This window comes from Oncorhynchus nerka, linkage group LG24 (assembly GCF_034236695.1).
Source record: "Oncorhynchus nerka isolate Pitt River linkage group LG24, Oner_Uvic_2.0, whole genome shotgun sequence".
NCBI lineage: Eukaryota > Metazoa > Chordata > Actinopteri > Salmoniformes > Salmonidae > Oncorhynchus > Oncorhynchus nerka.
Window position 1 is genome coordinate 31719421 of NC_088419.1, and position 15003 is coordinate 31734423.

Sequence of the window (15003 nt, forward strand, 5' to 3'; positions counted from 1 at the left end):
CTTCATCAGTCGTCTCTTTAAGATTACCTGCCGGCCTACCTAGTGTCGACAATTTGTTGCCAAATATGCATTTGCCATAATGCACTTTTTTATTTATTTTTTTACATGCAAATTATTATTAGACCACTCTGCCAACCTGTGCCTGGTTTTCCGATAAGGATGGAATTTAGGCTTACTGGTGTTTTAACGATGTGTCTTTCCTACGGCTGAATATTTAACACGAGTTTCCCAGAACGCCACACGGAGAACAACGCTAAGTGCGTCGTCGTCGGAGTGTGTGTCGATACTGATCGGATGGAAATAAGGGCAGCACTGCTCTCGGGACAGCTTTCTCAGTTTAAAATCTGAATTATTTCACAATACTGACGACGGATGAGCACCTAGTGAGAGTTTACAATCTACGGCTGCAAGTATTGAAGTGGCTTAATGTATTGCAATACCCAATAAAAATGCACTAAATCAGCGATTTGGCACGTCATTCCGCAACATTTTAGGCTACGCATCATGAAATGTATTAGACAAATTAGGCAGTAGCCTACAAAGAACAAAATATATTCAATTTATTGATCATGAAATAGGCGTATTTGCTACTCTATTTATATTTCAATGTAGTCATCTTGGTTTTAATGAATAGTTTATTTTATATCCCGCCTGTATTAATTGCAAAGACATTAGCAACTTTTGTTGTAGTACACTTTGTTCAGCAGTTGCAGAGAGACGGATAACCCATGTGATTCTAGGTTTAGCAGAGATCTTCTGTGTATAAAGTGACGCGGGAGGGCAAAAAAGCATATACTGAAGCATGTAGCTTTTTTTCGAGTGGTCAGAGGCAGACGTTAGGTGTGCTTGTTAGATTATGTTAATAATGGGATATGATAGAGGGTGAGTCGGTCAAGGATCGATGCAGACAAGGTGGTAGATTGTACGACAAGCGACAGGTTTATTATGAGTGAAGATATCTGGTACAGCGTATATACGGGCCCCTCTGTTAGCTCATCAGAGACTAGCAGAAAGGCACCTTGCTAACAGTGAGTACAAGCTTCATATACACAACAGAAAGTAGGTTGATTTCTAGGAGATCGGATCTTCGGATTGGATCAGGTTGGGGTGTAGTCATCCGGCATTGGCTCTGTTGTCTGTCCGTCATCGTAGAATCCTGCCATGCCTGTTCTTGGTCGTCACACCATGTTCAGCTGAAAAGGAGATCTGGTGTGTGCGCTATCTTCAGTCACACAATGTTCGGCTGGGAGGGAGATTATGTGTGTGTGCTAGTTTGTCTCTAAATCTGGGCTTTCTGCCAATCTGTGGGTGTCTTATCTGGGTGTCCTCGGCAGCTATGTGTGTACTGTATGTGCGTCGTCCCTGTCTTCTGGGGTCAGTGTGTAAGAGCGTATGCGTCCCTATCTTCAGGGGAGTTGTGGCCGAACTGCCGGCTAGCACCTGTGGCTAGGAGTATCCTGTTGTGACAGTGTTCTGGATGATTACAGTGAGTGTGTGTGTGAGAGATATCCTGTATGGGGCCCAACCTGTTTTACTATGTGTCTCAGCTATAGTAGTGTAATGTCACCTACATAGGAATTAGCAGTAATGTAATGTCACCTACATAGGAATTAGCAGTCCTCTACAATTACGAGCGTCTTCAAGTGCTACTTTAACGATGGTTTTGAGAAACAGCTAGAGGTTAAACGATGCTCCTACGAAGGTTCTAAAGATGAATTTCTCCTTAAAATGCTTTTTGGAAACTGGGCCATGGTCACGTTCCAGAGTTTGACAAAACACATTTACTGGAACAGTGCAGATGCAAAGTTTGGTAATGGCTCAAATCGTAGTTCTTTAACCAACATTTGCACTGTTGGTCAAGAAAATGTGTTTTTGTAGATATTGGTAGAAGTACTCCTTGTGCCAGGCAGGTAACATCACTGGGGAAGCAACCTATGTGATAAATGTGTTTGCTCAATAAATCCTGTTAATTCATAATTTTTAAAAATGTGTATATATATATTTTGTATTATTACTAACACAACAAATACAAAAAAAACTGAAATATACAAACAAGTACATAAACCTAACATACATATCAAGATTCATTTTCAATTTGTTATACTTTTATGGTGCTTATTTGTTTTTACATTTACTGATAATTTCAAAAATAATATTTCAATCTTAATTAGGGAAGCTGCGAATTTTCGCAGCTTTTTGTTAAAAATCGCGCAACATTTCAGCGCCCTGCTATTCATGCCAGGAATATAGTATATGCATATGATTAGTATGTGTGGATAGAAAACACTCAGACGTTTCTAAAACTGGTTGAATCACGGCTGTGACTATAACAGAACGTGCGTTTCATCGAAAAGTGCAGGGAAATCTGATCACTGAAAATGGAAAAAAATATCCGTGTGCGACTTCAAGGAATTGTTCAAAGTGAACCGAATTAAATGAGGCAGAGGTTACAGTGCCTACAGCTTCCACACGATGTCTAGAGTCTTGTCATTTGATTCAGCTTTGATTCTTGGTCAAACCGAATCAAGGGAACCAAATCCCTCCGGTCTCTGACCGGATGTTTTGGTCGAGCTGACTTCAGACATCTTTTCGAAACGGACAGCTAAAGAATTTACATCGCCTCCTGATGAATTTTATCGCTTATTAGCGTGTACTAATACCTAAAGTTGCATTACAAAAGTATTTCGAAGTGTTTTGTGAAAGTTTATCGTCGACTTTTTGAATTAAAAAAAATGACGTTACGTTATGAAACGCTATTTTTTTCTTTTCCGTTTATCACACAGTCTTCATAGATCGATATCTAGGCTATATATGGACCGATTTAATCGAAAAAAAGACCCAATAGTGATTATGGGACATCTAGGAGTGCCAAGAAAGAAGCTCGTCAAAGGTAATGAATGTTTTATATTTTATTTCAGCGTTTTGGTTTGCACCGGCTAACGCAAAATCTGTCGTGTTAGGTGACGTTGCAGTATTTTGAGGGTGCATGCTATCAGATAATAGCTTCTCATGCTTTCGCCGAAAAGCATTTTACAAATCTGACTTGGTGGATAGATTCACAACGAGTGTAGCTTTAATTCAGTATATTGTATGTGCATTTTAATGAAAGTTAGAGTTTTATCAAAAACTATACGTGGCGCACTTGAAATGTCCGCTGATGTATGTTCCCACCACGGGACCACGGCCCTAACAAGTTAAATCATGTGAAGAGGGGTTTGTTCTCTGCACACTTCATTTTATGGACAGAATCGTCCATGAAAGATAAACAAATTAACAATGAAAGTTAAATCAGGGTCCATATCACTTGGATGAAAATAAAACATAATATCAGAGTCTTTCAAATGAACATTAATAGATTTTATTTGGAGAAAAAAAACGACTTAACTCACAAATCTTCTGACATAGGAACAGTTCCAAAATAAATAGTAGAGTCTCTGGGTCACAACCACAAAATACATATTTGCTATCAATAGCTATTTTAAATCTGTGTATAATAAAGGACTTTACAGGGTAGATTCTATGAATGAGTTTGTATGGAAAATCGCCTTACCCTTGAGTAAATTACGAATACCCCTGACATTAATTGACCAAAGAGATAAAGACAAACTTCAACCAATAACCTTGTTATGCTAATATAAGCTTTTCCTAAAGATATGTAACTCAAAAGGAATTCCATCTCATTGTTAACCTCTCCAACAAAAAAACAAACAAATATTGGTCATAAAGTTACCAAAGTGTTCTTACTCCCACGAGGGGGAGACATTGTGTAGACTTTACAATAAGCAGTTATTCACCTATAGTCAGTGTTTAGTTTACCAGTTCTCAGGTCAGCCTTTTCTCATTCAAGTGTTTGTGTACATTTTCTATAATAAAAGGCTGCTTTTCACCTGGCAATCAGTTTTTTTGAGTTGCAGCCACCATCGGCCACAGTTTCTCTCTTGTCACTTTGTCTGCTGAGGTCAGATCCTCCGTGAACCTCCATTTTTGCTTGATGAGGAATTCACAATTCTTCGCTCGCCTCCAAAGATCCTGTGTAGATCTGTTGGTGAACCGGATGATGGTTGTCCTCTGTCTCTTGTCTTGATCCTTGAGTCTTTCCAAACGATGGACGATGTCTACATTTTCCTGAAGTTTGACTTTTGATTTGGGAATGACAGCTCCACAGATGTCAACAGCTCTGCATTTGATGTCCTCACCTGACATTGCAATTTATTGCCCAGTCCTCATGCCTCCTTGCAGCACGCCTAAGGCACGTTCACGCAGATGAGCAGGGACCCTTTTTTTATGTCTTCCCCAGAGTCAGTAGAAAGGCCTCTCTTTAGTGTCCTAAGTTTTCATAACTGTGATCATAATTGCCTACCGTCTGTAAGCTGTTGTCTTAACGGCCGTTCCAAAGGTGCATGTTCATTGCACAATCATGGGAAACCGTGTTTAAACCCTTTACAATGATCCAAAGATCTGTGAATTTTTTGGGATTTTTACAAATTATCTTTGGAAGACAGGGTCCTGAGAAAGGGATGTTTCTTTTTCTTGTTGAGTTTAGTTAACAAAAATAATGTATGCCATTTTATAAAATATTTTCACCCCACTCAGTGTTGTAATCAGAACTTACCAAAAAGCATGTGGACCTTGGCTCAGACAGTGTAGTAGTGTGGCCTCAATAGCATCTCATTAGTGTGAAAGAAATTGAGAATCAGCTGTACATGTGATGGAAGAGTGCACTGTACATGTGATGGAATAATGCACTGTGCATCCAGAGGGTTGCATTCCATTGAATTTTGACCTAGAATTGCCCTGTGTATCCCACAAAAACAGTTCATTGTTATAAGCTAACTTTTTTTTTTTTGCTGAATTTAAACCTGGGAATTTGGGACATTTTGCTTAACTTCCCATGTAAAACTTCTGGAAAATTCCAGAAATTTACCGGAAAGTGTCATAACCTTTGCAACTGGTGAGAATGCAGGCAATCGAAGAACTGGGACATTTTCAGCATCTGGGAATTGTGTACAGATCCTTGTGACATGGGGCTGTGCATTTTCATGCTGAAACATAAGGTGATGGTGGAAGATGAATAGCATGACAGTGGTCCTCGTCACAGTGTCTCTGTGCATTCAAATTGCCATTGATAAAATGCAATTATGTTCATTGTCCGTAGTTTGTCTTCCCATACCATAACCCCACCGCCACCATGGGGCACTGTTCACAACGTTGACATCAGAAAACGTTGACATGGAGTAAACTATAAAAATGACGTTACACAGCATATCACTTAACAAAACCAACATTCAAATACCGTTATAGAAGTTAAAAGTAAAAACCCAAACCACTCCGTGCATCAATACCTAATATATGGTAAACTATCAAGACACCCAGTCACTACAAAGATACAGGCGTCCTTCCTAACTCAGTTGCCAGAGAGGAAAGAAACCCCTCGGGGATTTCAGCATGGTCAGAGGAGAAATTGAGGATGAATTAACGTTGTAGTTACTCCACAATACTTACCTGAATGAAAGCGTAAAAAGCCTGTACAGAATAAAACATTGTTTTTGCAATAAGGCACCAAAATACAAAGTGTTATGTTTGCGGCCAAGAGTACCACTCTTCATATTTTCAATCATGGTGGTGGCTTCAGTGTTTTCTTATGACAAAAAGGAACAGAATAGAGCTAAACACAGGCAAAATCCTAGAGGAAAACCTGTTGCAGTCCTCTTTCCAACAGACAAAATGTCACCTTTTAAGCAGGACAATAACCTAAAACACAAGGCTAAAAATACGAGTTGCTTACCAAGATGACATTGAATGTTCCTGAGTGGCCTAGTTACTTAAGTCTATGGCAAGACATAAATGGCTGTCTAGCACTGATAAACAACCAACTTGGTTGACAGAGCTTGAAGAATTTTAAGGAATGTGCATGTATTGGACAGGTGGGCAAAGCTCTTTGAGACATGTGGTGAAAAACTCCGTAGTAATCGCTGCCAAAGGTGACTCTAGCATGTTATTTACTCAAGAGTGTTAATACGGTTAAATTTTCAATAAACTTCTTTTCACTTTGTCACTATGGGGTTTTGTTTGAAGATTCGGTTGGGGTTTTGCTTGTAGATGGGTGAGGGAAAAGTATCTTGAATCCATTTTGAATTCAGGCTGTAACACAATGTTAAGGGATATTAATACTTTCTGAAGGTGCTGTAAGCCTATATATTTCAATCAGATTGTAATCCATTTCTGGTTCATTTGATTTCTCATTTGCTAATTGTAGGCTAGTGTCTAATTTTAGCATTCATGGTGTGTAACGTGTTCAATGATGTGCCATATCTGTGGTTTAGTCTGTTATAGTGTAGGCTAGGGCCTAAGCTGATCTGTCAGTGTGGAACAATTATATGGTATGTGGCTGTTTTGGTAGGATTTGGATAGAGAAAGCTGATCCGAGAGCAGCGCTGTCTTTTGATCCTATCAGTGCCGACACACCCCAACTACGCACTTAGTGAAAGTTATCCCTATGTAGTGTTTTAGGAAACTCATGTGAATTCTTCGGGTCGTTGTAGGAACAATGCATTGTTAATACACTCGAACCTAATCGCTATTGGGATGTTGCCCCACATGCTTGACTAGAAGTTCAGTTCTTCTTTCTAGTCAACTGCCATATGCCAACATGTTTTTTATTATTATTATTTTTTTATCGATTTGCTCAATGGAATCATTAGTATTACAGTGACACATTCCATCCCTGGAATGAGCTATGTTTTGAAAACATTTCACTTTCACTGCAATGTAAACATATATTGGTATGTGGCTGTTTTGACTAACGGGAAGTACTGAACCTCTAGTCTGGTAACTGTACACATACTGTGTATAGAGTTACCATCTGTGGATACCATAGTATTTGCGTTAAGTCCTACTGAAATGGCTGTACCTGTTTAGCAGCAAGTCACACATTGGAAGGTATATCTGTAATAATTGGTAGAAAGTTCTGATTTAAAAAAGGCATTTCCCTGAGTGCCCAAGAGAGCATTAAATCAAGATGTTCCAATAATCTAAAATCCATTCCATGTTGTGTTCTTGCTTATTGCATACACACAGGTCTCACACCTGTTTTGTCCTAGCTAATCATTACCAGTGCTACTGTTGTAACTCTTGTAACTCTGATCTCCATTTCATTTTAGCGGTTCACTTGCTGGTAATGAGATGAGGGAATTCTGCCACCTAACCCTGACCATGGCCTTCAACTACTTCTTACCCCCATATAGCTTCCAGATCCGAGTGGGGGGTCTGTACCTTCTCTATGGCCTATACCACACACAGCTCGCTTCACCTAAAGAGAAGGTGCTGAAAGACTTACTTTAACGCTCATTATTCAATCCCATTTATTCCAATAGTGTTTTCTATTTTTTTTTAAACAATTGACTTGATATACTTTTCCACTTCCTAAACTAATATGCTGCACTGAACAATGTCTGTGGAGAATCTCAATTGTATACTCCTCGCCGCCTCCTGAGTAGAAGGTCACAGGGGATGCACCTTTTGGCTTTCTCATTCAATGGGTTTTGAGGAGGATGTGAGGAGTATGCAATTGAGATTCTCCCATAGTGTGCAACAACTTGCAGACAGCCCGAGTCTCGGAATGTCTGAGTTTCCCATACAATGACTGTAAATATTCCAGATCCAAGTGGTCACTGTCAATCCATTTGAAACGTCACATTTGTGTAACTCATCAGAAAATTCTATCTGATACATATGGGTGAAATTTGTTTCTCACTAGCGCAGGAGAAAATATATGCATGTTCCTGACAGTAAATAACCCCCGACGATAGCTCATGAAGTATATCCGTATGAATTTGCTGTTATCATTATTGTGTTTGGGTTATGTCCCCAAAATGACTCAAGTATCCCACTTGGGCGATCTGTTCTTGATTCTTGTGGTTGGATGATAAGTTGAATGATATGTATCCAACTTGTTGGGTGGTTTGTTAGATATATTAGGGGGATGAAGTCATGCACAATATGTCAAGTTGAGTAAGTGTGTTTTTTTTTCTCTTTTTTCTCCCAGATCAGGATTGCCCTAAAGGACTGGGAGCAAATTCAGAAGTTTTACCAGGATTCGGTGAATTCGCAGCACTATGATGCAGTTTACATTATCAGGAAGCTAATAACTGAGAATGCTGTCCTTTACACCGCCATGCCTCAGATGGTAAGGCACTCCCAAATGACATATTGTAATTTTAAAGTATCCCTTAAGGTATTTTGTAATATTACATACTTGGCAAAAGAGAATCTAGAAATCCATTTAATGTCTACATATCTTCCAAAGCTTATTAAACAATGTAGGAGTACAAAATGGCAGTGCAGTAGCTTAAACAGTGCCCCCTGTCATCTGATGTTTATTTACATCATTGGTCAAAATGAGATGTTAACAAAAATACAACTAGTTGAAACAAGCACCTATGATTCACCTCACAGCAGCAGTCTGGTCAATGTTGCGATCTGACAGACCTGAATAACAGCCTTGCACCTCAGAGCCGGTGTCCTTTTTTTGTTGTGATGTCAGCCCATCTTGATCATAGGAAAAGAGTCATTAGTGTTGAGTTTTTGGCCAACCGATGACACTGCAAGCTTTAAAACGTTTGTTTTTCATTCAAATGTCATGTGGGTCAGTGTTTCTGCACAATCTTGTACAGATATTTCAATCATTTCAACAAATATATATTATTTTCATTATAGCAGGGCTTTCTGAACAGTGACCTGATCAGCTTGAGTGAATTGAATTCAAATAGATTTTGTTGAATTCTTGTTGGGGGGGGAATTTACCTGACACTAAAATTAATTGACCTGAAATTAGAATTTCCTTGATCTAACTTACAGTGAGAGGGAATTTAATTAAAGTAAAGTTGTTGAATTGACCCTGACCCCAACTTGAATCAGTCTGATTAGTATTACTCTAATTCAAATCCCTTTTTCATGATTCCAGTATTTACAAAATAATGTTTAAGCATGGAGCATCAGCTGTGGGAGCAACACTCAACATTCCAGAGTGCCAAAGAAGCCCAGAACATGTCTGCTGCAGAGAGACAAGACAAAGCCATGACAACCAGTTTTGATGAGTCAGTGTTGACATTTTGTTGATTCACCATTAACTAAGTTTATTAGATGGAAAACAAGCTATTAGGGTGAGAAATTCTGACGTTTTGTCGCAGGTGCAGCCGATTCACGCAAGCGAACGTTTGAGATCATGGCTAGACGGCAGAACTTTTTTTTTTTTACATTAAGCCTAGTTGTATTTTTCAGCTCATCTCCACATTTTGGCAGGCTATTTCCTATGTGTTAGTCAATAATTGGATACGTGCAACTTCTCTTTGTCATTACTTGAAGCCCTAAAAGAATAAATAAAGCCTTGCCCACCAGAATGTCATAAATCGATCGATTGAATGAATGCATCTGGTGGAAAAAGTCATACTTGTGAAGTAAAGAAACCTTTAATAGAAAATGACTCGAGTAAAAGTCTAAAATATTTGGTTTCAAAGATACTTGAGTATCAAAAGTAAAAGCATCAATCATTTAAAATTCCTTATTTAGCTAACCAGATGGTGCCATTTTCTTTTTCCTTCAAATGTTACGGATAGCCAGAGGCACACCAACGTTCCTACATAATTTACAAACGAAGCATGTGTTTAGTGAGTCCGCCAGATCAGAGGCAGTAGGGATGTTCTGTTGAGAAGTGCGTAAATTGGGCCACTTACCTGTCCTGCTAAGCATTCAAAATGTAATGAGTATTTTTGGTTGTCAAGGAAAATGTATGGAGTAAAAAGTACATTTTTCTTCTTTAGGAATGTAGTGAAGTAAAAGTAGTCAAATATATAAAGTACAGATACCCCAAACTTCTTAAGTAGTATTTAAAATGTAAGTCCTTTACGCCACTGGAATGCTTTCATTTCGGCTTCTCTCAGAGTGAGAACGTTTAAGGAAGCGGGGTGAGAATGCAGTAACTCAAACAGATGAAAGATTTCTCATGCAAAATGTCTGAATGACATCATTTTGACCGGTTTTAAGAAAATGAAATTCTGTGAAAAAGATCCAACGATTTCAGTTTGTCTTGACTGCAATTTGTGGTTGAAATACTGGTAGCTTTTATATTGCTGAAAAACAGTTTATACACTCTCCCTAAATGCCAATTTATGCTTATGTACCCAATGCGGAGGGCACCTTATAGCTCCACATTGACAGGATTGGTTGATGTTAAGTGGGGGCGGGAGGTCCTGTATAAACACACACACGTCCTTCACAACAGCTCTGCTCAGTGTAGCGCAAAAAGTAGGAGTGCGCTGACTTCTGCGGAGGCCATATCACTGTAAATTCTGCACTTCCAATGCAGATGTCGGATTGACCATGCAGCGCCTTTAACCACTCATTCTCTCTCAAGATGCTGAAAGAAATCATATTTCTCCACGCCTGTTCCCAAAACAATGTTATTTGGTGTATAATTTTACTATAAGAAATCATTAATTCTGCAGACGTTTATATTGTATTAGGATACATGTGAAAGGTTCTAGGCCCACAGTCAGTGTCCAGATTTCAGCGTATTCCATTTAACCCATGGAATTGACCCTATTCCTCGGTTCACTGTGTCCACCTGTAGTTGACCTTCCGTGTGAAGAAGAAGCCCCAGCATCACAAGGTGTGCGAGGAGTTCCGTGACCGACCAGAAAGGGTCAAGGACCTCATCTCTACAGATATGCTGCAAGTATGGCTTTTCCTCTATTAAAAACTTTGCTACAGTAAAAACAAGGGGGAATCGGCACATTTCCCATGCTGAATCTGTACATCTCCCACTCAATGTGTGAATAGGCTTTTTGAACATCAGTAGGCTATAATGCAAGCATGGGGGTGTGCGTCTAAAGCCTGTCTCATACCATCCAGTCAAAATGTGGTCGGGCTGTTTTTTGAATATAGATTGAACAAAACATATAAACATGCAAAAATGTTTTGTTTACCGAATTAGTTCATATAAGGAAATCAGTCAATTTTAAATAAATAAATTAGGCTCTAATCGATGGATTTTAAGATTCCTTAAAAAAAAACGGGGTGAGGATCAGAAAACAACTCCGTATCTGGTGTGTCCACCAATTTCCTCCTTCCTGTGGAATGTTGTCCCACTCCTCTACAATTGCTGTGTGAAGTTGCTGGATATTGGCGGGAACTGGAACAAGCTGTCCTGCTAGAAAAGGTTTGAGACCAAATCTACTGTACTTGGAGAAAACATGGGGGATGTAAATGCTGCTTTAAAAGTTGATAAAGTGTAATCCCATTTAGGAGAAAAAGGCATTCAAACATTTTGTTGCGACTTTCACACTGCTCTACATTAAAGTATTCTTTTCCCAACAATTAAACAAATTACCTAAATGGATTCTCTGAACATTCTCACCAAGTTCCCTCATTAGGCAAACCATTAACAGTATTAGATGAGTTATTCTATATAAAAAAAAATCACATTGAACAGCTACAGTGCTGCTCTTTGTTTTTGCCCATTTAGTATCTTTCACAGCCTCTTTAAGCCTTAGCTCGACCATCTCTTACAGAATTCACATAGGAACATGTGACTGTGGTCAAGAGTTCAACATTAAAATACTTTATCAACATCAAGTGCTAAAGGTTGCCTACAATTCAACACACATAAAGGCTTGGGTAGAATAAACTACCTATACCTACAGTACATTTGGAAAGTACAGACCCCCCCCTAGACTTTGCACATTGTTACGTTACAACCTTAATCTAAAATTGATTAAAAAAATGTATTGAATCCATCTACACACAAACCCCCTTGACCAAGTCCCTTCTCCCCCGATTGCTCAGTTTTCCCAGGCGGCCAGCTCTAGGAAGTGTCTTGGTGGTTCCAAACTTCTTCCATTTAAGAGTGATGGCCACTGTGTTCTTGGTGACCTTCAATTCTGCAGATATTTTTTGGTACCCTACCCCAGATCTGTGCCTTGACACAATCCTGTCTTGGAGCACTATTGACAATTCCTTCAACCTCATGGCTTGGTTTTTGCTCTGACATGCACTGTCAACTGTGGGACCTTATATAGACCACTGTGTGCCTTTCCAAATAATGTCCACTCAATTGAATTTACCACAGGTGGACTCCAATCAAGTATTAGAAACATCTCAAGGATGATCAATGGAAACAGGATGCACCTGAGCTCAATTTCGAGTATCATAGCAAAGGGTCTAAATACCTATGTTAATGTATTTTTAAAATACATTTTCAAACATGAACCTGTTTTTGCTTCATTGTGTGATTTAAAAATATATATATATTTAACCTTGTAACTAGGCAAGTCAGTTCAGAACAAATTCTTATTTACGATGACGGTGTACCATAGATTGAGGGAAACCATTTGATTGAATCCTTTTAGAATAAGGCTGTAATGTAACAATGCGGGAAAAGGCAAGGTCTGAATACTTTCCCAATGCACTGTACGTTACTGCAAAACTTGTTGCAATGGTTTTACGTAGGTATTTAGTTTTATGTAACAGTTTGTCACACTGAATGACCCTCTGGATTAATTTAGCATATCGGACTGTTCGGTTGTCTGGCAAGTGTGTTTTGTTTGCATTGCACGTAGGAGGTGGCTAACATTCAGAGTCACCATGAGCGGCTGAAGGCCTCCGTCTTGGAGAGGTCATCCATTGCGGTGACCCAACAGGACCTGCCGGCCCGCTTGCACAGCTGTGTGCTTGAGTTCCTCCACTGGCAGGACAGGCATGAGGTGAGCCTCTATTCTTATAGCGCAGCGAGAAAGCATATTTCAATGCAGCAGTGTTTAATCGTCACTGTTTTTCACTATAAACATTTTTGTTGACAATTCATAAAATGTAAACTTCTACTCTGAAGAAATATTTGAGCCCAGAAACTGGGTGGTTTTAAACTTGGCTTTTTGTTATGTTTAGAACCATGGAGATGCAGACCACTTGGTTTATGCTGAGGAAAAAGCCCAGCAGGTCGAGGTAAGCTTTAGCGTAGTTAGCCTTTTTGTTGTTGTACTGTAATGAAATAACGCTATGACTATTTGGGAACTTGGCATAGACCGTTAAATGCTAGAAAGCCTTCTGCACTGCTTGTTTTGCTACTGTCTAACATTACTAGAATATAGTACATTGACTAACAAACTACAAAACCCTTCGGGAGTGTACAATGGTTTTACGACAACACTGGTGAGTACCACCGTTGGCCAGATAATGACATTGCAAGCATTGAAGGTCTTATCCTTTCCTGAATAAGCTCTCTTTTTGTCCAGTCTTCCAATAGGGCACAGCTTCTGGCATCCATCAAGACAAAATCATACGGGTGTCTTGCAGAGGTCTGCTGAACAAGAAGTGATTTTTCACACTTCATTTCAAGTGCCACTGTTAAGTGTCCAATGCATATCTGTCAAACTCCAGTCTTTGAGGGCAGAGTGTCTACGGCCTTTTTCTCCTCCCTTGTACTTTATTAATCAATAAAGGTAATTGATTAGTTAAGAACTCTGCTCACCTGGTTGTCTGGGTCTTAATTGGACATTAACTGAAAGAAAATAACAAACCAGCAGATATACACCCTCCAGGATTTGAGTTTGACACTGCTTGTCCAATACATAGTTTATTTCATACACCACTTTATAATGGCTATGCATGTGTTTTATTAATAGAAAATGATGGGCAACATTTTCCTCTTGCTAAAAGGCGCACAATGCACAATGAGCTAAAAAATCTGAGCAATTACTTTTTGGGTAGTTTCCACTGACCTGTAGGTGTCTGCACAGATCTTGGCCATGTTGGACATCAAATACTGAACACCTTGAACAACATCAGAAGCAGGCATTTCTATTGTTTATCCCCATAATGCACCACACGTTGATCACTGCTGGAGAACCAACTTAAATGTATCTGTTCAAACGTGCCCTGTGCCAACTTTCCCACAACAGAGGTGAAGCAACGGGAAGGTGTATTGGGGAGTAGGCTAATTAGCCTTTGTTCATGAATTTAGTGATTGGCATGGCAACACTTACAAAACTGTGGCTTTTGCAAATGGAGTTAAGGACAAGGAAAATGTTGCCCTACATGTGGTATATTTTGTGCTTGTCTGCATCATATGCATCTGGTTTATCAATTCTTAATTTATTGCATTACTGGCTAGTGGATATACTCAGTGTCCTATTCAATGGAATACTTTTGAACTGATTGATAATTTTTATGTTTATCCACAGGCCTCAAAGTCACGGCGGCATCGCCAGGTGGAGATGGACACATCCATTTCTGGAACAGGCTACATTAAAGAGGCTCCCAAATATCACAAAAGTAGGGCGCCATCACTCAAGGCCCGAACCAACAAGAACCTCTGTGGGGAAGGTCAGTCAGTATACCTCTTGTTTGATGAGAACTTTTTGGGGTGAGATGTTTTGGAGGAGTTTCTCCAAAGTCAACAGTGATGTGGATACACTTTTATAGCTAGCCACAAAGCAAGAGAACACCTTCAGGCCTGTCAGACTGAGGTTCTGTTCTGGCTGCACCACTAACAGGCAGCTAGACAAGTGGTCACAGCAGGATGGATTCCGCTTAGTCTATTTTAATTCCACTTGCATGAATTACTCTTAAGGGCATGTTCAGACTCCTAGGCACCTACACCATGGGCATCTGCCACACCACTTATTTAACCTTTTATTTAACTAGGCGAGTCGGTTAAGATCAAATGATTATTTACAATGACCGACGACGCTGGGCCTATTGAGCGCCGACCTATGGGATTCCCAATCACGGCCCGTTGTGATACAGCTTGGAATCAAACCAGGGTCTGTAGTGACGCCTCTAGCACTGAGATGCAGTGCCTTAGACTGCGGCGCCACTCGGGAGCCTCATCATTGCACCGTGATTAATTATTTTGTCTCTTGGGTGGCTTGGGTCTAAAATGATTTGAGCCTTGTGGAGGTCCCTGACCATAAAGATCTCACACATGCCTTTCTGTTTGACTCCAAGTAC

The 15003-nt window shown here is 39.7% G+C and overlaps 1 protein-coding gene across 5 annotated transcripts in view; it reads left to right on the top strand.

Annotated features, from left to right (window-relative positions):
* Positions 1-15003, top strand: part of LOC115107858 (snRNA-activating protein complex subunit 1-like) — a 29736-nt gene that overhangs the window by 452 nt on the left and 14281 nt on the right. For 2 of the 5 annotated variants that reach the window (XM_029631554.2, XM_029631559.2), the window contains 7 exons: positions 7161-7320; positions 8045-8185; positions 10628-10732; positions 12615-12758; positions 12940-12996; positions 13287-13349; positions 14235-14376. In XM_029631554.2, the coding sequence (XP_029487414.1) occupies positions 7161-7320; positions 8045-8185; positions 10628-10732; positions 12615-12758; positions 12940-12996; positions 13287-13349; positions 14235-14376 (812 nt within the window). Of the gene's footprint in view, positions 1-4539; positions 6940-7160; positions 7321-8044; positions 8186-10627; positions 10733-12614; positions 12759-12939; positions 12997-13286; positions 13350-14234; positions 14377-15003 lie in introns of those variants that run through there. The other 3 variants (XM_029631557.2, XM_029631556.2, XM_029631555.2) reach the window with 3 other exon arrangements.